At 37.7% G+C, this 23,174-nt stretch overlaps 1 protein-coding gene across 4 annotated transcripts in view; it reads left to right on the plus strand.

Moving 5' to 3' along the window:
- USP25 (ubiquitin specific peptidase 25) overlaps nucleotides 1–23,174 on the plus strand; it is a 98,886-nt gene that overhangs the window by 65,541 nt on the left and 10,171 nt on the right. For 3 of the 4 annotated variants that reach the window (XM_082076212.1, XM_082076214.1, XM_082076215.1), the window contains 10 exons: nucleotides 2,834–2,961; nucleotides 3,747–3,842; nucleotides 4,173–4,334; nucleotides 6,108–6,316; nucleotides 7,587–7,657; nucleotides 11,191–11,419; nucleotides 13,338–13,535; nucleotides 15,058–15,197; nucleotides 17,885–17,998; nucleotides 19,870–19,965. In XM_082076212.1, coding sequence (XP_081932338.1) covers nucleotides 2,834–2,961; nucleotides 3,747–3,842; nucleotides 4,173–4,334; nucleotides 6,108–6,316; nucleotides 7,587–7,657; nucleotides 11,191–11,419; nucleotides 13,338–13,535; nucleotides 15,058–15,197; nucleotides 17,885–17,998; nucleotides 19,870–19,965 — 1,443 coding nt within the window. The remainder of the gene's footprint in view (nucleotides 1–2,833; nucleotides 2,962–3,746; nucleotides 3,843–4,172; nucleotides 4,335–6,107; nucleotides 6,317–7,586; nucleotides 7,658–11,190; nucleotides 11,420–13,337; nucleotides 13,536–15,057; nucleotides 15,198–17,884; nucleotides 17,999–19,869; nucleotides 19,966–23,174) is intronic. The other variant, XM_082076213.1, reaches the window with a different exon arrangement.

Raw genomic sequence — 23,174 nt, forward strand, 5'->3', positions numbered from 1 at the left:
TGAAGGCTGAGCTACTCTCTCTTTACACAGTTGTTCGTGTTTCATCACAGTTATTTTAAAGATGTGAAATCTTTAAAGGTTTCTTCTGCCTAAGTAAAATGTTCAGATATAGTTTCTTCCTAGATGTCAATCTTCTGCAGTAATGAAGCTTTGCTTCCTTTAATCATATCAACATACACGAAGTGTTTAATCACAAAGCCTAGTGATACACACTGAAATAATCTTCCAGTCTGAAGCTGTGTTTCCATTTTTATGTTACCAACCAGATTTTATAGCACCCTTTATGTACTCCCTTTTTCTGATCAGCTATTGTTGATCAAATATTGATGGACCAAATCAGATGTTAACAAGCATTTTCAAATGCATTTACACACTTCATTGGATGTGTTCTTCCACAGGATGTTTCAATTTTTTTTATTCTAGCAGTCGTAGAAAAGTCTTCTTAGAATGAACATGTTTCCTGAAACATAGCTAGAAGGAAAAAAAAAAAAATCTTGTAAATATCTTGGTACAATCCCAAGTTCAGTTTCTTTATGCCAGGTGAAATCTTGAATGTACCTACTGCAACAGTATGATCGTTCATCTTATGGACTGAATGTTGTCTTGCAGTTAAAACTTATGTGCATTTATGCATAAAATGTCAGTTCAGTTATAAATGCTTGACTAAAAATGTCAAACTTTTTTCTTTGTTTTTTGAGTGTTTTTTTTAACCTGTCATGTAGGAGAATATGGGGAACAGAATGATATACATGTACAGGTCCAGAGTGCTAAGCTTTGAGTTCTGTGAAACTGCCAGTGTTTTAATCAGCTTGGCTTCTTAGCATGTGGAAATGGAAGTGAAATAGTCATATGACACATTAACAAGAAAAGTAATGTGTTAAGTCCTAATCTAGTAAAACATTACTGCATTATTACCAGGACCAAGCAAATTGGTTAATTTTCCCAAACTGGTTGCTGCTATTAGTAGTTCTGTTTAAACATAATGCTTCAAAGATGTTACAGTGTGTTGAGAGGTTTGGAAGTATGAAGGAAGCTGAATTTCTTGTAATTTTAATGAAGTCTCTCCGTACTGAACAAAGACTTCAAATGGTATTCATCTGAGGTAGATAACAAAGCTTAAAGATAATAATATTAATGTGGTTGTCACATGTGTTAAAAGATTCATTTTATCCTGAAAGTAACATTCTATTTTTTTTTTTCCTTGTCCCCACCATTGCCTCTAATGGGTTATTCAACTTTATGATTATTGTTGTTATTATCATGGTGCATTAAAGCCATGAAGTAGGTTGTCAGCAAGCAAGCTAACGTATGAACAGAAAAAAAAGAGACATTCTCTATCCCAAGGAACTTAAATCTGAATTCAAGAGAAGATGAAGGTCAATGCACATAGTTGAACTTTTGAAGTGTGGGGAAGATGATATAACGTTTGTCAGCCTCATGGCTGATGAACTTCAGCACATCAGTAGCGTAGTTGTTAAGTGATTTGGGGGCCTTTCAAGAGAAGGGTTGTAGGGGGAAGGGTTGTGGCGTGGCTTTGCTGACTTAAGCATTGAAATTTGCTGCTGTGTGAAGTTGCTGCAAGAGAGAAGTTGTGATTGTCTCCTTTAAAACTGCAGAGGTGATTAGTGGAGGCTGATACAGGCAAGAAAAGGGAAAGCATCTCATTTTGCATGTAGACAGATGGGAGGAGTGATGCTGAAAGCAATGAACTAGGAAAATTCAGCAATATCCTGGAAGTCTGTTAGCCTGACACGGCTAAGGCCTGGCAAGGGGAGAAGAGAGGAAAAATTGCACTGCGATGTGGAGCGATGAGAACCTAGATCCAAATTTTAGCCATGAGCACAGGAAGAAAAGGCTGTCTTGGAGGTATTGTATGAAAAGACTGTTCCAGACATTTGGCTGAATAGGAGAACTTGAAATAAGCCCCGAGTCAAACGCCACATCTGGGATGTGGGCATTGATGTCAGAAGTGTGCGGCAACTGTGTCTGCAGCAATCAGAGAAGCTTGAGTTGATGGTTAGACATCCAAAATGTATTCAGTGGGTAGACTGTGGTTTTTATATTGGAGTGTGGGGAGAAAAAAGGAACTCTAATGCTGGAATTGGAGTTGAATTTGTCCCATAGTTGAGAAACAAAATATGTAAGGAAAGAAATGAGGACTAAGGATAGACTTCTATTGAATACTGAAAGAAAACTGGGATAAGATGTTGAAAACGTGTGTTGGCCCATGGACAGATTAGCAGTGATTAGAGATGTGAGCAGAAACTTCAGGAGAGGTTGTTAGCGTGGAGGAGATTTCAATGAAATGTACCAGTTTTACAGTGTTGAGTGAGCTCGTCTGACCCAGAGCAGAATACCTGCTGATCCTGCTTCAGAGGTCACTAAGAAACTTTGAGTAATATCAGGTGAATGAAAGGGTCAGAAACTTGACCCTGAGGCAGATAGCAGGAATAGTGCTTGACACTGTATAAAGATTGTTCCAGTGCCCTTTGAGAGTTAAAGGAGAAGAGGACAGTGGGCAGGGCAGGTAGGTTCAAGCCTACGCCACTTTTAGTACAAGTGAAATGAATGAGAAAGGGAGAAGCATTCCCGCCTTCTCTGCTTTAATGCAGATAGTGATGGATAGTTCAAAAGGTCTCATGTAGCATGGGTGACAAATGGACTGTTTACAGTGAAAATGAAAGATAGGAACTTTGGAATGCTTTTGCCAATCCACCCTCTAAAAGCGATTTCTCCCATAGCTATGTCAGTCTACAAGTATTGTAACATTATTACTAAGGTTCTGCTATTAGAAGGCATTAATTGTGGGATTTTCTATTTTTCTTTTGTTCAGCACTGGTTCACTGAGCTTCCTCCTGTCTTAACTTTCGAGCTATCAAGATTTGAGTTTAATCAGGCTTTGGGGAGACCAGAGAAGATACACAACAAATTAGAATTTCCTCCAATTTTGTATCTGGACAGGTACAGTATAATATTATCAACAAAATCCTAGTATGAATATGAATTAAGTTTCATGAGTTTGTTAAAGTTAGTGATGCATCTTATACTCACTTAAATCACAGCAAATTTCTGTTCTAGCTGGACTAGTTACAATTTTCATGGGTTTCACCTGTTTCAGAAAATACACGGAGGTAACAGTTTGAGACCTACTGCTACTTTGTGCCAAAACCTATTTATACTTCAGTCTTTATTGCTAGGTAGTTGCGTACACAGGCAAAACACCCTGAAAAAATCACACTGTTTGTGTCCATTTGAGAAAGAGGGTGAGTAGTTAAGTATTTAATGGTGTTCCAGATAGACTGCATGGATTGAAGAGGATTCTAAACATCGTGGCATGCTGCTTATATGTAGAGGTGAAACACCTGGCTTTCAGGTAGATGCAGGGTGTAATTTGTGAGCCTAAGCAATGAAACAGGAATATTGCTGCGTGGTTGCTTCTGAAACCACTTTATTTAGAAGCTTTCTAGTGTGTGTTTATGTACATTTATAAGACATACCCATGGTATGAACAGAGCTTTTGACACTGGGGATAAAGCATCTTCTGGAAGTTGTGGAAGGGGAGACTTAATGGGGTTATCCTTTTCTTCTCAGTTCTATTTACTGCTTAGAGTGTTGTAGGTAAAACAAGGTTCTAGAGACTGTTAGTTTTTATTAGCACTAGGCAGCATGGCTGATGGGTACAGACCTCAGTTTCAGTCTTGGAATGCTATGGGCTGACATCTCTTTCTGACTTTCATGTTTTACAGGTATATGCACAAAAACAGAGAAATAACGAGAATTAAACGGGATGAAATCAAGAGACTCAAAGAATACCTCACAGTTTTACAGCAGAGATTAGAACGGTACTATAGATAACTATTCTCAGTGTAAATGCAAATTATATTATGAGCTATGTAGAATATTTCCTTTCAACTATGCACTTTGTAGTTATTTGCTCTAAATTTCCTTGCTGTATCTCTTTTCTTTTACCGTTTTTCTTGGAAACTGTAAAGTGCAGTAGTTCTGGTGCGTGAAGTGTCCTAGGAAATGCTTTATTTAATTGCAGTCAACCAGAAAAAAAGTCCTTCTTTTCTATTTTCTTTTTTTTTTTTTTTTTTTTTGGTGTGTGTGTGTGTGTGTGTTTTGGTTTTGTATATGTGAGTCATGGCATTAATATGTTTTATGGTTAACAGATATTTAAGCTATGGTTCTGGTCCTAAACGGTTCCCCTTGGTAGATGTCCTGCAGTACGCCTTGGAGTTCGCCTCCAGCAAGCCAGTGTGCACGTCTCCCGTCGATGACCTGGGTGCTAGTGCCCCTGCCAGCGGCACGCTGCCGGCCCAGACCTCCCCCAGGTAAGGGCTGAACCCACTTGCCCAAGGTGAGAGGCCGGTCATCCCTTCAGTGCAAACCGGGCCACTGACAGAGACAGGAGGAGGTTTAACTGTTTCGTTTGCCGGGTTCATACAATGAGGCATCTCCTAAGGGGTATAGCGTAAGGTTTCTGCTCTCTTCCTAGGAGTATTTTTCAGCAGGACAGACTTAAATAAATAAACTAAAATGTTAATAATCTGGGTTTTTCTCATGTGCTTATGAAAAGGTCTTTAGATGGAGAATTACCACTTTCAAACAAACTACAATTCCAAATAGACACAGTATCTGGTGAGGTCACCACTTCCCCAGTGTATTCGTCAAGAATCTGAATTTAGGCAGTATGTATGTGGTGCAGAGCTTCAAGGTTTCTGGTGTACCATTTATCTGTTAACTTTAGCCTGGGAGTTAAACTCTTGTGTCTGCTTTGCAGCTTATACTTGCCACCAAGTTGTCAGGGACAGTCTGCCTTCTTACATACAGACTAATCAGAGTATCAGGGGGATAAATACAACATTATTGGACGTTTCTCATTATCAAAGCTAGTAACTATTATTAACAGTTAATAGAGCATAATTTAGGATAGGGCTTGGCTAGTTTCCAACAGAGCTTTTTATATTGCATTTGGAAAGTAGGGTTCAAGGTTCTGGTTCAGTCAAGATGGTTATCTTTGTAGTTCAGAGAAGTGAAGTAAATAAATCTATGAAGCCTTTAAAAGATTTCAGATGCCTTCCTGATACAATGCCAGCAGAAATCATGATGATTAATAAGAGAAGAAAAACTTGTACAAGCTACCATTGCTTGGATGAAATACAGTCTCAAAAGTAATGTACTTTGTTCAAACTCTATATAGGAAGTTTGTTTTGTAAAAATATAAGCATTATGACTGTTTTTTTCAATCTGTAACAACACAACAGCATGTTAAGTGGAGTCATGTTGTCAGGTCTTAATGTTCTTAGTACTTTCTAAACTAGTGAAGAGTCCAGGTTCCTCAGGCAATATCATAATGCTGTACACAAAGTAAAAAGTCAGTGGCTTGCTAGAAAGATCTTCAGATTCCTGTTATGCATATGATTACATATAGGTGGTCTTCTTCATGGGAAGAGAAAAATCTGTAACAGGTATTAATTTTTAACATTCTGCTGATCTTGTGAAATTCTCCTAAGATGGCTGCTTTGCTGTTTGAATTAGAAGACTTGTTTGGAAAAAGTTCAAATGGTTTGGTGCTAAATTTTCCATGTGCTGTAAATGTCAGAGGTCCCTTCATTGTTGCTGGTCAGTTGACATAATTTGTAGGTAGGGGATTGGAAAAGAAAGTCTGCTAGGCATAAGACACCTGAAGGAGTTATTAAACAGAGAACTTGTGTTTATTGGTTTGACAAGCTGCTGTGAATTTTCTCTCTGCAGTGTGGCAGTAAATGTTTCAAACCACAGTGATTTACTTGTATGACATTATTTGAAAATATTGAACAGCATTTCAAGTCAAGCAAACTGTAGCTTGACTGATCCAATTTCTTTATCTTTGGTAATAGCAGCCAGAGTTGTTATTGTGCTAGCCTGTAGTACACCACAAAGTTTTCAGAACATATATACTAATTCTGTATTGATATTTTAGGTATGTTTCCTCGATTGCACTGAAGGAAATTATTACCTTTAAAATTCCTGTTTTCAGATGAAAAGCTTATTTTTATGGTGTAGCTTTTAGTTTGTATACATGATGATTCAGTTTTTATATTTCATGTTTTGAATGAATGCAGCACAATAGAGCAGCAGGGCCCCTCGTCTTCAGATGTTCCAAGCACATCTCCTGTACAAAGATCAGTAATACATAAACCGTTCACACAATCACGAATCCCTCCTGACCTGCCAATGCATCCGGCACCAAGGCACATCACTGAGGAAGAGCTGTCTGTCCTAGAAGGCTGTTTACACCGCTGGAGGACTGAAGTAGAGAATGACACTAGAGGTAATGCCACAAGCTGAGGAATGCATTTGCTGTCAGAAAAGATTTGTGGAAGTGGGGAAAATCTGCCTTAATGTCCATGTGTGTGTTGACTTGCTTTTTTTGTACTTCTAAGCTTATCTCTAGCACATAGGAAGGGAAGTCAGGGATTGTAGTAGACTGGAGGACCAGGGAAGTGATTGTCCCCCTATACTCGGCACTGATGAGGCCCCACCTCGAATCCTGTGTTCAGTTTTGGGTCTGTCAATACAAGAAAGACACTGAGGCACTAGAGAGAGTGCAGGGGAGGCGACGAAGCTGGTGAGGGGTCTGGAGCACAAGTCTGATAAGGAGCGGCTGAGGGAACTGGGGCTGTTTAGCCTGGAGAAAAGGAGGCTGAGGGAAGACCTTATTGCTGTCTACAACTACCTGAAAGGAGGTTGTAGCATGGAGGGTGTTGGTCTCTTCTCCCAAGTAGCAAGTGATAGGACAAGAGGAAATGGCCTCAAGTTGCACCAGGGGAGGTTTACATTGGATATTAGGAAAAAATTATTCACAGAAAGGATTGTCAGGCATTGAAACAGGCTGCCCAGGGAAGTGGTGGAGTCACCATCCCTGGAGGGGTTTAAAAGGCGTTCAGACAAGGTTCTTAGAGATACAGTTTAGTGCTTGAGTTAGGATATGTTTGGACTCTATGATCTTAATGGTCTCTTCCAACCAAAATGATTCTATGATTCTGTGTAAACTGAAGATGCAAACTGGGCATTGAGTGTAGCGTACACAGGTGTTTCCATGCAAGTTTGTGTGTGTGTGGTGTTGCAGGGAGTAGAGTGAAAGAGAGGTGGGATCCACACCAAAGAACATCTGCGAATGTGTTTGAGCTGTCAGTGTGATAGTGGTTGAGCTCAGGCTGTGACTTTGTGCTCTGTGCAGGAGTTAGGGTAGAGTGGCCCCTTCTATGAGGGAAAATTCTGCAAGTTTCTGAGCAAAGGCTTTTTGGAGTGGGTAGAGCTTATGATCTGTTTTGTTGCTCTGAGGAAAACAAGGGAAGCAGTTACGCCAGCAGGAATGGGCTTGGTTGAACTTTAGAAAATGAGCAGTGACGTGTCACGAATCACTCTCTCTGCTTTATCATCCAAGCAAGTTTAATATTTGGCATATCGGTCGATAGACAGATGCACCAAATGTGAAATGTATCCTTGTTTGAGCCTTTAATGAGAAAACATAAAGATGTAGCCATGCGCAATTATGCAGGTTCATGGGAGAGCTGCTTTTTTTTGTTTGTTTGTTTTAGATTTACAAGAAAGTATATCTAGAATACATCGGACAATTGAATTGATGTACTCTGACAAAACAATGGTTCAAGTAAGTACAATTTCTGCATGAAATAATTCAAAATAGATCCTTTTGTCACTTTTATTAAAGTTCTTAGATACTTGAAAATAGAGCAAGTATATAACAATTATATGTAATGGTTTGAGAAATTGCAGTGGAAAGTCGTAATGGATTTTGCAGACCTTTTAATTGTGCACAATCAGGTGAAAGACAGCATTACAATATTTTGCAGGTGCCATGAGACAGGTATATCATATGACATAGTTAAGTTTAAGCAACTTTGTGAGGAAAAACCCAAGTATGTTCTATCACTGCTCCACTTTTTTTACTTGAATGCAGAACTTCTGTTTTTGTATAATGCAATAAAATTTTCTCACTCCAATTTGACCACGTTGCTAGGTAGCCTTAAGACTTGAAGGTGACAGAGCATTTCACACAATAAACTATTATGTTTATACTTCAGCGCTTATTGCCATTGTGTATTGCAGCTTCTATACTAGGGAATTCAGGGCTTGGGATTTTAATTTGTAGTTAATAATGCCAGTGGGGTTTTTTTGTTGTTGTTCTGGGTTTTTTTGTTGCATTTCTTAAAACTGTCTAGATATAGTATCAGTCACAACCTTCACTGTTAGTATAAGCTGCCTTTTAGGGAGATTCGCATGCTCTGTAATCTGAACAGCATTTTTAGAATGCTTTACTGCAGAGTTGTGGCTTCTCTGGTATTTGTTATGTTCACATACTCATGTTCACTCACTTTGACAGGTTTTAAGGTTAAAGTTTACTTCCTTTGTTACTTTCTGTTAGTAAAAAGATCTATTTTCCTTCCACGTAATATCTGTTCAGCTTATAGTTTTCCTTGAGGTACATTTTCATTTTGTACATGGCTTGTAAGAGTTCCTGGCAGCTGAACTCTGATGTTAAGGATTTCAGGCAGACTTGCCTAGATGGCTTTATTTAAGCTTGCTACTTGTAGACATTTTTTTCCTCAATACTTGTGTTACAACAGGAAGGCTACAGGCTGCATGTCGTCTGACAGTAAATGGAAGTAATTTGGTGATCTTGCATCCAAATAACCTACCTTTGTTGCCTTTTGTGTTAATAGGAAGAAATACCTCTGCATGGCAAAGATATTAGTCAGCAATGATTATAATGGAAAAAGGAGATTAATTAGTAAAACACTTTGTCCTAGTATAGATTATATTATATAGGCTAAATATTTGTGTGTGGGTGGGTTTGCGATTTTTGTGTGTGTGTTGAAACATAATTTCAGAGAGGAGGATGAAGATGATATATAGTATAGATTTGTAGAGCAGATTCCTGTGCCATGCCTGAAAATAGTGGTGTGTTTTAAGTGGTAGGTACGTAACAAGTAGGTGCCAAACCCATCTCAAATCAGAGGCTGGAAGTGAAGGCTGCCCTTCTACAGCTCAGCCGGTTTTGTCCCTGTGGGTGTTTTGGCATAATAGGAAGGAGGCCGGTGCATACAGCTGTCTGCTTTCCCCTGCCTACTTCTGTGCCAGGGTGACTGGGTAGCTCAGTATTGCCCCTTCTATGGGAGCAGTATTGATCTTTTCCTCTGAGTGGTACAATTGGAGGACTGAAAGCTTTTCTCTTGGGAGTCAATACGGTCTGGGCATATAAAACTAGACTTTTTAAGGAAAACATATTATAGGATACTAGGATTACAGGATACTTACTAGTGTTTGTATGAGCTACTTAAGAAGCTCTTCATCTTCTCCTTGTGTCCTATGATTCTAAAGAAACTACAGTTGTCCATAAAACCCTTGTCAAATAGTCATATCAAGTATATCGCTTAAATTCTTATTTTGTCTTGTCCTCCTGAATGAATAGATTTCATTAGCCGCTTACGTAATTATTTCCCCCCTTCCATGAACTTGCTGTGAGAAAATGAAACACACCTGTTTTTCCTGTGGGAATTTGTCTTTGATGTATCTGCTTTAATATGTGTGTTCTGTAGCTGCATGTGATGAGAGTGGTGAACCTCCATTTCTGTTTCATGAGTAGTAAGCGTAAGCTAAGAAGCTTAATGCCAACAATTTACTTGTTGTGTTACCCTGTACTGTTAATTACTGTTGATATAAGAGCTTATTGCAAGAGATGCCTGTCGGCGCTGAACTTGCCTGTCACCCAGTCACAGACCTCTGTGGGGAACTTTCCTGGAAGCTCAGCACGGACAACTGACAGCCAGCCCTCCAGAGCTGGGGGAAGGGCGCTCAAGCTGACCCAGTTAGCATAGTTTTAAGTAAAATGATTTAAATTCACCTTGGATTTCAGTGCTCCAATTTAGAGTGAGGAAATTTTATTGTCAAAGTCTAAAGAGACTTTACTTACCTCTTTTTAAATGAGGATCTGCATATATTTATGTGCATATGCATGGACTTGCAATGATTTTAAGAAGGCTTTCACACTGTTTTGGTAACATGTTAAAAACTCAAGGGCATTCAGATTTAAGGACTTGCTAGGGTTTCTTCTGTGTATATATCTTGTCTCTGGGAGATTTACAGAGTGTTTTGGCATCTGGGATGACAGACTTTGATTCTAGCTGCTGTGCAGTCAGTCAGCTTTACAGTTCAAGAGGGACTGTAAGATCTCCAGCACTTGCATATAGCCTGGAAGAGAATGATCAGGTTAAAAATAACTTCAAGGGGTTTCTCAAATCATAGTTACATATGTATTTATGGTTACTGACTATTGTAGTGCTCAAATGATATTTGCAACAAATAATGTAGTACACTGTATGTTATATAGACCATGTGTCTATAGTCCGGATTGTGACACCAGTAAAATAGCGTTTCAGGTTTTTCATCCTGGCTAAGCTGCTGTCATTCAGGCATACTGTGCATAGCAGGGAAGATCAGTTTTCCCTTGTATGTTGCATGTGCTGTTTCAGCAGGTTAAAATGAGCCCATCACTAAGATGCTTTTGAAAGACTTTTAAGTGAGGAAGCAGTCATTCGTTCTGTTGCTCTCTCCCTCTCTCCTTCAGATTTCCAACTACTACTGTAGAAACTAAGTTTCCCATTCTTCTTCTCAGTGAACACATGTAATCCGGAACACTTTTCACATTGATCCTAGAAACTGGTATCTTCCTCCTCTGCCTTCATGTGTTCCATTCTTCTCTTAGCAATGCTTTTACTGATATCTTTAAATACTGGAAAACAGTTGCGTTCCTATTCTACTGTAAGAATTTTACCTTTGGGTGATGGAAGTATTCAACTCTCAGATATTCCCTTAAATAAACTCTCTTACTGGCACATAGAGCCGACATATTAGAGGATTTTTTAATAGATACAAGGAAAGTAGGAATATTAAGGAATTAAGAAAACAGGATTGCCTGACAGTGAAGACAGCAGAGTAGGTATTTATGCTGTAAACTCACTAATGTTTATAAGATGTCTTGCAAGTAGTAGTGGTAAGTAAAGTAGCTCAAAGTCCTTTTGCTTAGAGGGTTGCTAGTTTTACCTTTTTTTTTTCCTCTGTGTCATGTTTTGATCCCATTTAACTGGCAAGGAGAGTTTGATTTTTTTTTTTTTTTTTTTTAAGGTTCCTTATAGGTTGCATGCTGTGCTAGTTCATGAAGGTCAAGCTAATGCAGGACACTATTGGGCATATATTTATGACCACCACCAAAAGAGATGGATGAAATACAATGATATTTCTGTGACAAAGTCAACTTGGGAAGAGTTGGAACGGGACTCTTTTGGTGGTTACAGGAATGCCAGTGCATATTGTTTAATGTATATCAACGATAAGGAACAATACTTGATACAAGGTAATGTTATGGATATGTTTTCTGCATGATATAGAATAGCTGAATATATTGCAAGCTTTCTTTCAGATGGATTTCCAGGTTTTTGAAGTGGTTTTAATAATTATTGAAATTTGTATTTATGCCCACAACTGTTACTCGGATTGTTTTTATGGGTGGAACAATTGCTCTTTACTTTTAGGTTAATAAAGATAATGCCTGTGTTCCAGCATTATCAAGAGAGCAAAATAAACCAAGTTTGCTAATTTGTAAACATGTTAGCTAGATGATCACATGTTCAGAATTATGGAGATGTTATCTCACTGAAGATTAGAATAGAAATATATAAATACATAAATTAACCCTCTTGACATTAAAATCCTCATGCAGGTTTATTTTTTTGTAAGCTTCAGAACTCTGATGAACTTTGCTGGAGGGTGGAAACTTGAAGCTTTATGCAGTATATAGAAATGCAAATAAGTTAGCCCTGTGTTGTAGTTTGACCTGGTAGGTAGCTAAACAGCACACAGAGCCATTCACTCACCTCCCTGGGGTGGGGGAGAGAATCAGAAAAATAAAGGTAGACCTCGTGGGTTAAGATAAAGACAGTTTAATAGGACAGAAAGGGAAAATAATAATAATAATAATAACGTATATAAAACAAATGTTTCACAATGTAATTGCTCACCACCTATCAACCAATCAGCCAGTTCCTGAGCAGTGGTCACCAGATATATTTGCTGAGCATGACATTATACCGTATGGAATATCCCTTTGGTCAGTTGGGGTCAGCTGTCCCAGCTATGTCCCCTCCCAGCCTTTTGTGCATTTCCTGCTGTCTCATTTGCAGGCCAGTTTGAGAACCTGAGAAGTCTGTGACTGCTCAGCAACAACTGAAATGTCAATGTGTTACCATCATTATTCACATACTAAATCCAAAAGACAACACAACACCAGCTACTAGGAAGAAAATTAACTCTGTCCCAGCCAAAACCAGGACGTGTTACCAACCACATGTTAACCCAGAGTAACAAGTGGATTGGGAAAATTTTTTTAGGTCATGTGGTGGTAGTATGTAATTGTAAGGCTTGTACAGAAGGGTTTGGAGAGAGTGCAGAAATCCCTTAGCATGAGTTTTGTGGGGCCTGATACTGTCAGCTAAGGAGCTGACTGCACATGTCCAGAGATTCAATAAGAGATGGTAGAATATTTTCATGTTCTTGTCTTTTCATAGGACAGAAAGCTAGAATGTGCATTTGCTCAGTTTTCAAATGAGAACTGATATGAACCTTGACATTTCTAGATTGCTACCTCAGGAGTGGACTCGCAGCCATAGGGTTTATGGGCCCTCTAAGGTGGCTGTGCCACTCTGTTAATTAAGTCTGAGGCCTGCTTGGCTGGGGAACAATTAGAGCTGGTTTGTCCCCCAGGAGCTGGGGTACTCTTGAAACGGAGAAATAAACATCTGGCAGCTTTCTTTCAGTCTTGCAGAGACCATTCTCAAGGTTACTTCATGTAGCTGCTGTTCTTATCAGTTGACCTTCCAAATCCCTGTAGTCCCACTCTCCTTCCCCTTTTCTGCTGGTAACTTGAGTTGTGTCCAGGCCCATGTGGCAGTAATGCAATCAAGCTATGGTGGGTTTCTTGTGACTTTGTTTTCTGAATCATAGGGTGCTCATAGCCCAAAAGGCTCATCTTTCAAAATGGCAATGATTTGATGGTACCCAAGAATATATAACCCAAAGATCTTAAGAGCAGTAGCAATGCATCTCAGTAGCAGAGAGTGCCCGACAGATAATAAAACTTGTTAAAAGTAATACAGTTTTGGGGTTTTGGTGCTGTACTGTGTGTTTCCAGTAATTCACTTGAGGAAATTTGCTAAACATACTTTGTTTTCCCCTATTCTTTCTTTTTCTGAAATGTTTATTTTGTGTTACTGCAGAGGAGTTTAACAAAGAAACGGGACAAATCCTTGTTGGAATGGACACGCTACCTTCTGATCTAAGGGATTACGTCAAGGAAGACAATAAACGTTTTGAAAAAGAGCTTGAAGAATGGGATGCAGAACTCGCTCAGAAAGCACAGCAGGAGAAGTTGTTATCTCAGATACCTAGGGCACCAGCACCCTCACCTGCTCCAGGTTGGCTGCTTCTACCTCTTTGTTAAAGTAGAACCAAAAATCACTGGGTTTTATAAAAGGAGTAGAACCAAAAATCCCTGGATTTTGTATATATTGTTTTGCAGTTTAAGGAAGAAAAAGTGAATTTGTGTTACTGTGATTTATAACTATTTACTTGGCCAAGGTAACTGCACCTGAAGTTTAGTCTGTTGGGATTTTTTCATTTTATTTTTTATTTAAAGAAGAAAAATATTTGTTTGTTCTTCTGCCTTTTCCCTCATAGTCATGCTTAGCTTTTACTAAATTAATTTTATTTCTTTGGAAAATTTTGCCTCTTAAGATTGGTAATTCTTAACAAGTCTCAGCAGTCTGTTTTGAGAATTTATTAGTCCATAAGTGATATATATTGTTCTATTCAGAGTTATTGATTAGGAGACCTACCTTCTCATTTTAAATTAGGACAGAATTTAGATCTAAAAAGAAAAAAAATGATATAGTGTGATGTATTGAACAGAGTTAGCAATAGTAGGGCCCACTTAAGAAATTACTTAGAATTAATATGTAAAAACAAGGGTGTTAAAACTGTGGAAAAGGCTCTTAGCAGCAACAGTGATGCCAATGGTGTTAGGAACCTAGCTAATAAAAACCACTGGCCATCTGACTACAGAACATATGCCTGCTTTGACATGGAAAAACCTGTCAGGTTTTAGCTTACATTTGCTCCATTGCAGAAGGCTGTATGTACATTATGTGAAAAGTGACATGATGGATTTGTGTAGTGAGATCGCTGTCCAGGTGTTCTTGTATTTGAGTCATTAAGACTGAGCATATATGTCTCATAACTATTTATGGCTACAAACTGAATGTAAAAAATGCAGTGATTTAATGACGCTTCTCTTTCACAAACTCAATGAAGAGTGACTTCATCCTCTATATGTTTTGACTTTATAAAGACTTTGAGACTGCTTTTAGTTCTTCTGTTAGTAATGGAAAATACTAAATTAATGATTTATTTGTCTACCAAAAGTTGCTTTTATCATGTAAGGAACATAAAACAGTATTTATGCTAATCAATTTTATTGCCTTCTAGTGGGGGAGACTTTGAGATTTCCCTTAAGTCAGAAGAATATGACATGTTGATTATTTTGTGAAGTAAAAATACATCTGGCACTGAAGTGGCTGTAGTTCATTCCATATATTGGGTCTGTATGCCACAAAGTTGAAGTAGAATGTCATCTTTATTCTCAGTCACCCACTACATGATTGTTGAACACCCCTTACTCAAGAGCCTTAATGGGTCTATAGACAGGAGAGGTCTGTTGTTCCTAATATAAAATCATGGGTCCATTTATATGAAAATGTTCAAAGTGACTTGAGACACAGACTAGTGAAAAGTTTTATTTGTGAATGGTGTGACCTACCCTACTTTTTCTGTGTGGGTTGCCTTATCTGTGAGATAGTGATCTCAATAAAACTAATCAATCAATTCAGAATTCATGCTCATGTTAACACATAAAATTGTTATGTTATTTCTGTCACCAAGTTCAAGCAGGAGAACCAGAATATTTAGAACAGCCATCAAGAACTGATCTTTCAAAGCACTTAAAAGAAGATTCCGTGCAAGCAATCAATAAAGCTTTAGCTGAACAAGAAGATAGAGGTCCGGAAGCTATAATGGATTCGGTGAGGATGTTTTAAAGCTTGAAATACTTCTTTTGCTTTTATTTTGCAAATGGAAGCGGTATGATAGCTGATAAAAAGGGGTATGTGCGGAAACTTTGTACTGAAAATTGCTGTTTCTTCAAGGACTGCCCAGCACTCAAGTCCATCCAGAAAGTGTTTACTACAGTAGTAGGGGTAGTAAAGGAAAAATACTAAGGTAGATGTCTTCTATGTGTTCAATGTACTTGTTGAGAGCACAGCATGTTCTTCAAATGACAGTCATGTTTGCGCCCATCATCTTTTCAAAATGTTAGATTGTTGAATTTATTTTTGAGGAGTAAACATTGACATTCCATGTAAAAGACCTGAAAAATACTGATTTAAACAGATTTTTATCTGAGGAATATAAGATTTATAATTGAGTTTCCTTGAAAGAACTATGGAAGTGCTAAAGTAGCTTTCAAAAGTAAGGGGTTTTTCAACAGTATTCTGTAGTTCTAATACAAATTCACATCTTGGTGATAATTATTTATTGTGTTTCAACAGATGCATATAGTAACTTAATATGGTTAAAAGGTAGTGTTGGATGATACTGTTTTCACTTCCTACAACAAATACTAAGAGGAATTAGAAATGTAACTACTTCATAAGTTATTAATGAAACTAATATTTAACAGTTTTTTCTTTCAGCAAATATTTTTTTGCCTCTCTATAAGTATATAGATAAATGACCAATGTATTTGCCACAAAAGCAAGTGCCTTTAAGTCAATACATTCATTTGTGTTGGAACCATATCTGTAAGTTTAGAACACACGAAGTGAACAGTATGGCACCTCTAGTAACCACTTGAGATATGAACACTTTAGATCTGTGCAAAATTCAAAATACGCTTCTGAACTTCAGTTGAGAATCCTCATGAAACAAAAGCAGTCTAGCCCCAGGTACCTTTGGGGCCAACAGGAGAGTCCTCCTAAAGCCTTTCAAAATTATGCGACAACTTATTGACCTGACATGTTTTCCATCCATTCTCCTGTGGTGTCGAGAGAGCAGAGCAGCACTGAAATTAAAGCAGGAAAACTGCATGCAGATGCATTAGGCTATTGCATATCTGACTTCTTGGAGTTCTCAGAATCCAAAACAGCTTAGGGGGAGCCCTGTCTAATGTGAGGTACTTCCAGCTGGAGGGGTAGCTACAAAAGTACCAAACCCATGATAAAATGTCTTGCACAGTGCTGTCATTTCTCTAGGGTCTGTGGGCATCCAGCCCAGTGGGATGTGGAGGAGTCTTATTGACTTCTTTCCACAGATCAAGTGTTTTAGTTTAGGCTAACAGCACTTTGCACAGCCATAGGACTTTACAAGACAGTGGTTGAGGAGCCATGTGGAGAACATCATGATACGCTTAATGATGCTGATGTAGGTCATTTTGTTGTTCACTGTATATTTCTGCAACAAAGTGGATGGCTGTTCAGGAATTAAAAAAAATAAACAAAACAAACAAACTATGCAGACTTTTATTTAGAAACAAATGTATTTCAGCTGTTAGAATCTAAAGCCAGTTTCTAGCTAATCTGAAGATACTCTGTTGATGTTTAAAAGCCGTTCTTTGTATACCCAAGTTTAACTTAGGGAGAATTGGGCTTCCTTCTCAGTATATCAGCGTGCTTTTTAATTATTCTGTCACCATGTGCATTCTGACATGCAGGCATATTTTCCTTTCCTTCACTTTTTATTTATCTGTTCTAAAAGAAGGAAAGCTGACATCAGAACGTGTAACAGATAGGAGTGTAAGTTCGTGACCACATGATCATTTGTGTCCATTTTCTGCCCTTTTGTCCTTTTTTTCTACCCTCTGCACAGCCTCCCTTTGTATTTATACAGTGCTGGCTGTAAATAGATACTGGCTATAAATAGATATTGTTTATGCAATCTTTGTTATAAAATGAGACTATTGTAATAGTTGTAAAACAATTAGCATGGCACGCTGCTTCGATTAGAGTCAAGGTTTAAGGTCTGAAAATGTTGTAAACTGACTGTTTTGCAATGATGGGCCGTAGGAGCAGAGATTAGTCTGTGTTGTTGTTTAAAACTTACTTTAACATAGCAAAAATTAAAATGACTAACATAATCTTCCCCTGATTTTCTGTCTAATTACTTTTCTAAAAAAATAAAAATAAACCTGTTCAATGTAATGCACCTTTAAATATTCTTTCAAATATCTTACTTGCTAGAGGCTTGGTTTTTAATTTTTTCTCAGAGCATCAGGAAATGTTAGCCTTTGGCTTGTTGCCATCCCTTATTATGCACTCATCAGATACTTCAGTTGTATTTAGTAATTTTTTTGTGGAATGTATGAAAAGAAGTGGTGGTTCGCAGGCTCATCCTTTAACAACTGCCTTAAATTTGTAATGGATGTTAGAGTTGCAATACTGGCATACTAACCTGTAAAGATGTAATTAGTGAATAAAGGATGAATGAAATATTTTAATAGTAAAGGCTTAATTTTAAAATTTACTGCTTAAATTAAGAAACTGTAAGTAGTTAGAGAACTTAAGTGGCATTTATAGGTTTTTTTCAGAACTTCGACAGTGCACATCATTTTACTTGATCAGCCTGTCAGTTTGCATGTCACTGTAATTTGTCTTTTTTTCTGATTATTTTTTTATTTCCCCCACACACGCATACTGATAATGATTTTCTTCTGCAGAGCTCTGATAATGGCCCAGCTCAACCAGCTCCTAACCAGCGAGTTGTAGAGGTGGCGATTCCTGATGTAGGGACTTTTGTGATTGAGTCAGAGGAGGGGGGTTATGACGATGAGGTACATTTGATTGCAGTTGTGTGCACCGCTCCTCCTCGGTGCTTTCTTGTGCTGCCTGATGAGAATTTTTGGCATGTTTGCACATCATGACACCTAACAGATTTCTGCAAAACTAAATGCTTAGCAATTTGTGACCTTAACAATGACTTAATTTGTAATGAAATATGAAAGGAAAGCAATAGCTACTCTAATCGGGCACAATTTGCATGGTACTGTTTACACTGGAGGTATGTTTGTCTTTTTAGCTGTGGAAGTTGAATGTTTGCATTAGGCCAGATAGCCTTTGAAATGCTGGTGATAGACTGTGGACTACAACTTTATTTAAAATTGACAGTGTAGTGAGTGATGTTCTTAATGTTTGTGCTTTCTTGTCAGTCCAGTAAAGCTGGTGTTCAAGTCTGATCCCTTATTTGCCAAGGTTAAGCTTTTCAGACCTCAGGGATTAAATTATCTGTGGAAATAACTTGAAACTGATATGGCTGGTGGAGCTGTCTCTTCCAAAGTTTAAGGAAAAAAAATTAGAAAAATTATTTTTTTCACGGTTCAGACACAGGGTGGTGCCTGTACCTGATACTACTTGAGGAACACATGAAAGGCCCATGTTATCCTGAGACACATTATTTTCTGCTGCCCTATTTTAGTAGCAGCAAGCAACACTGCCCGGTCATCCAGCTGTCCTGCCTTGACACTGCTGACCCCATGTTTGTTTTGGTTGGGGGCAGTGTTGGTGCAGCCCATGTTCTGAGGTGTCTGAACATGCCTTCTTGGTGGACTATGGGAGGCGCTTGCTTCCCTAGTGCAAATGGATATTTCAGGTCATTCTGCCCTGTAATTGTGACCAATTGTAACTGGGAGTATGGGATGGGGAATAAAATTATTTAATTGACATTGTCACACTGAATTCAGCTTCTCACAGATGTGTAGTCTCCACTGTTAAAGACATGAGGATTTAGCCTCACCTAATGGCCTGCTTTTTGTTTGTTTGGGTTTTTGTGTGTGTCTCCTTCCCCCGTGCGTTGTCCCCATGCCATTGTCTGTCTTCTCTATTTTGTGTGCGCGTGTGTGTGCGCGTGTGTGTGCGCGTGTGTGTTCGCTTTTGCCTTAATGTTATTCTTACGTGTGGGAAACTTCTGGAGAGTTTAGGGTTCTTCTTTTGTTACTGTGCCAGTTATACATTGTGCAGGGAGAGAGGGACTGTTTTTCTTTGCTTACAAACAAAAAAGGGGATAAGATACATCTGCATTGCTCAGAAAGGTCAAATTGTTTGTATATAACTGATGGGAATAGCTGTGAGATGTGTGTCTTATGTTTGGCTTTGTGTTTGTTAAATGTTGTGCATTTCATTTTTAAGAACAAGTCTGCAGATGCTTCATGGACCAATTGCATTTGCAGCAATGGGTCCCTTCTTTTGTTACTGAAATACACATAAACTATAGGCAGTGTAGTTTATGATGTTTTTAGTATAGTATATATGAAGTGTGATTGGGTGATTTTTCTACATGAAACTTTTTGTATCATTTGGTGGCCATGGGTAGCACTCATTCAGTATGCAGTTTCTGATGGATACTAATGCTGAACGATGCATGTTCCTTTCCTGGGAAGTTTTGACCATGTAACTTTTAAATTGTATTTGGCATAGTTCTTCTATTTTTTTATAAGCTTCCTTTAATCATATATTGTTATAGTAAAAATATATACACATGCCATGACTAGTTTGCAGAATGTGCACACTGGATCTGCATTGAAATGTGCCACTTCAATGTATGCATGCGTTAAGTTGCTTTTTCTCTTGCATGAGACTAAAAGCATATTGAATTTGGTCATTAAGATATTAATCATTCAAAACTTTTACCTTAAATCCCTTGTGGCAGGTCATGCTGACCCCGAACATGCAAGGTATTATCATGGCTATAGGTAAAGCCAGGAATGTTTATGACAGGTGTGGGCCAGAAGCAGGGTTCTTTAAGGTACAACTAACATTTTCAACTTTTTCTCCTCTGACGTGTCTTGTTAGATATCCCTTCTTCCTCCACCCTTTGCATATTAAGACTGTTCCAGCATTTATACGCAACTCTTCTATAATATCAATCCTTCATTTAGATATTTCTCCCTTGAAAACCAGAACCAGCTAGCTCTTTCCCTGGTGATTGAGCAATACGCTGCCTTGATATGAATAGCTTATGTACCTTTCTGCATTCTACCTTTCTAAGAATAGTAGCAAGTAACATGAAACCTAGATGTGTAATCAGTAAGAATATGTTCTGTTTTTCCTTTCCTCCTGTTTCCCCCTTTGCTAGGCAGTTTAGGACATGATTTTTTTACCAAGGAACATCAGCGTTTAGTCATTTGTTGTTTATTTTGAAGAGATGTTCTTGGTTTGTACTCCTTAAAAGATTTTTAGTAAATCTGAATTACTTTCTTTTGTATAATTGCATGGATGTCCATACTATTTATTTATGCAGTGTTTTATTACTGGGAATTAGACAGTAGGCTTTTTGTGGCTATTACTCTTCACAATGATATGAGATTTAAAAATGTGTTAGTCTTTTTAAATACACAAACTTCTGAGCATTTCTAGCTCACGATCTTTTGGATTTTCATGGTATTAGAAAGGGAATTATTTTGACATGATGTAAAATCCTCTCAAATCTGATATGGAGGGGGGGAGAAGTTTCTTGCTTGTTGTTGGGTAGCAGTCTGTTTACTACTAAATTCTGGTGTAGTTGCATTAGAAAAAATTGTAAAAACCAAAAGAAACAAAAGAACAGCAAAGAAAAAACCACCAACAAACCAAAACGCAAACACCCCCCACCATCAACAACAAAAAATTTTCTGACCTCTTGGTAAGGAAATAGAAATCTCATGGGTTGTTTTGTTTGTCTGATTTTTGTGGCGTTTTGTAATGGGTACATAGAGAAATGTTATAACCATAACAATTATTTGCAGGGCTGTCTCTGTAAGCTGTGCCTGCCCTCAGGGAATGGAGAGACACCTGCCATAGTCTCTGTTCAGTGATATAGGTTTTGTTTGGGATTCAGTGCTGGGTTTTTTCCAAATTTATAACATAATGAAAAGCTGTCAATCTTTTTTAGTTGAAAAAGAAAATGTTTATTTAAATAAATTGAACTCTGTTCCAGAAAGGTTAATTACACTGAATTATTTTTTAAATATGAAGAGTATTTTGATGATTTTTGAAACAGAAATGCAGTTCAAAATAAAATTATATTTAGTGCTTCGTAGTTATCAAAACAATGCTCAGTTGAAATATTTTTAGGTCTTCAATTTTGAATGCTTAAACATTTTCACTTCGTGGGGGACAGAATTTTTCTGTGCATAAGAAAATGTTCTGACACTAAATTGTTGGAGAACAGAAAAGTTCCCTTACTCATTTTCTGCTGAATCATGTTTGCGATAACTTAGATGAGGTGCAACATTCTTCATTTTTAAGGAATGTGTATGCAGGTGAAGTGGTCCTACTTAGTGACAAAATTAATGTTTTGAAATGTATCAGTTGAAATCTCACATTATTCCATACACTTACTGTAAAAGCTTCTGTGTTTTTTTTTTTTGGTTTTTGTTTTTTTAATACTCTGGGTTTCTTCACGTGTTTGTTTTTTATAAAATGAGTGTTTAAATTGTGAGGTTTTTTCTATGATGTCTTTGCTTTAGTGTAACCCAGGTAAAACTCACTTGATGTGGGTCATTCTCACTGCCAAGATTTCACTCCACCTTTAGATCTCTGGCCTGAGATGTGACTAATACAAGCCCGTTGAGATATTTCTTGCCTCATATCCTCTTCCACTTTTATCCTTCTTTAAACTTTATAGACCATTCCTTGCAGAATGTTTGCCTTAAGATCTTTCTATAACATTCTCAGTAAGAAAGTGAAAGCATGTAATACTTTTTTCTACCGCCCTTTTTTTCCTGTGTTCTGTGTAAAGAAAGTCTTATTTTTCATTGTGTGTAGGATTTCTGAATCTGTAATGTACCATTTCATTTTGTTTGTATATGGAAATATAGGTTTTTGCGTTGCATTTTTTCATACTTCTAAGTAATTCCCTGAGAAATTAAATGTCTAATAGCAATTGCTTTTTGCTTCTGGCCTACCCCAATAAACAGGGTTTAATTGCGTAGTTATCCGTGTTGGTTTTCTAATGGCAGAACTCCTTATCGTGTAAAACAATAGAAACTCTCTGTGGCTTTTGGTATTTATAATCAGTTCTTCCAAACTTCCTTTTTATTGATAGTGCTTATGATTAGTATTTAAAAATACTGATGCAGAACTTTCTCTTAAGTTTTGAAGTTCTCCCCATGCTCTGTGTTTAAGCCTGTATGAACAGTATCCTGCCCACATGTTTAGACTTGCAACAAAATATGTTTTAGAGAACAGGAGCCCAAATTTCTGATAGTTAAACGTCAAGGTATTTCAACATAAAGAAATTTGAAATATTGAACAGGGAATTTTTCTGCCTGCTTTGGAGCTCTATTTTATGCATATGTTGTATTGAAACTTCGGTAAAATGTGAAGCTACTGTGTTAAGCCATTTGTTTCAAGCTGACATTTAGTGTGGGCAAACAATCTCATCACCTCCCTATTTTGAGAGATAAATTATGGAACATATTAATGATTGTCACAATTTTTCCTCATTATTTTTCTTGTTCCACTTGTGCTGTATAGTTTCAGTGAGTAAGACCTAATGAATGTAACAGATGATGCCCATTAAAATCTAGTGTGCTAGCAAAGCTAGAAAAGTAAACACTTCTGATGACCTCTAAATTTAATCTAAAATATTCAGTGAGGAGTCCATCCTGCCCTATGGAGGACTAATACTATTCGTATTGAAGTATTGTTTTCTTTAGAAATCCTACAATTTTATTTTTGTTGAAAGACATTTTCCATTCTCACTTAGTGTTTCCAGAATCGTGAATGTTGTTGAAGCTTTCTGTAGAATTTGTTTTATTCATGTATTTGAATCTTAACTATCTATTAGAGGTACCTTTTTTACCTTATGAGAAATTAGAAGATTCTTTTAAGTGTCTGGAATCCTATACTGCTTTTGGACTGTAAATGCTTAAAAGAGGCCTTTCTAGGGACTGGATAAACCTTTTCTCAGGGGGACCTAGCACAAGATTGATATTGCTTTTGGAGAAGAAGTCTACCTGGGATTTTGGCTGC

Source organism: Streptopelia decaocto, assembly GCF_964273445.1.
Source record: "Streptopelia decaocto genome assembly, chromosome: 1".
In the NCBI taxonomy this organism is placed as follows: domain Eukaryota; kingdom Metazoa; phylum Chordata; class Aves; order Columbiformes; family Columbidae; genus Streptopelia; species Streptopelia decaocto.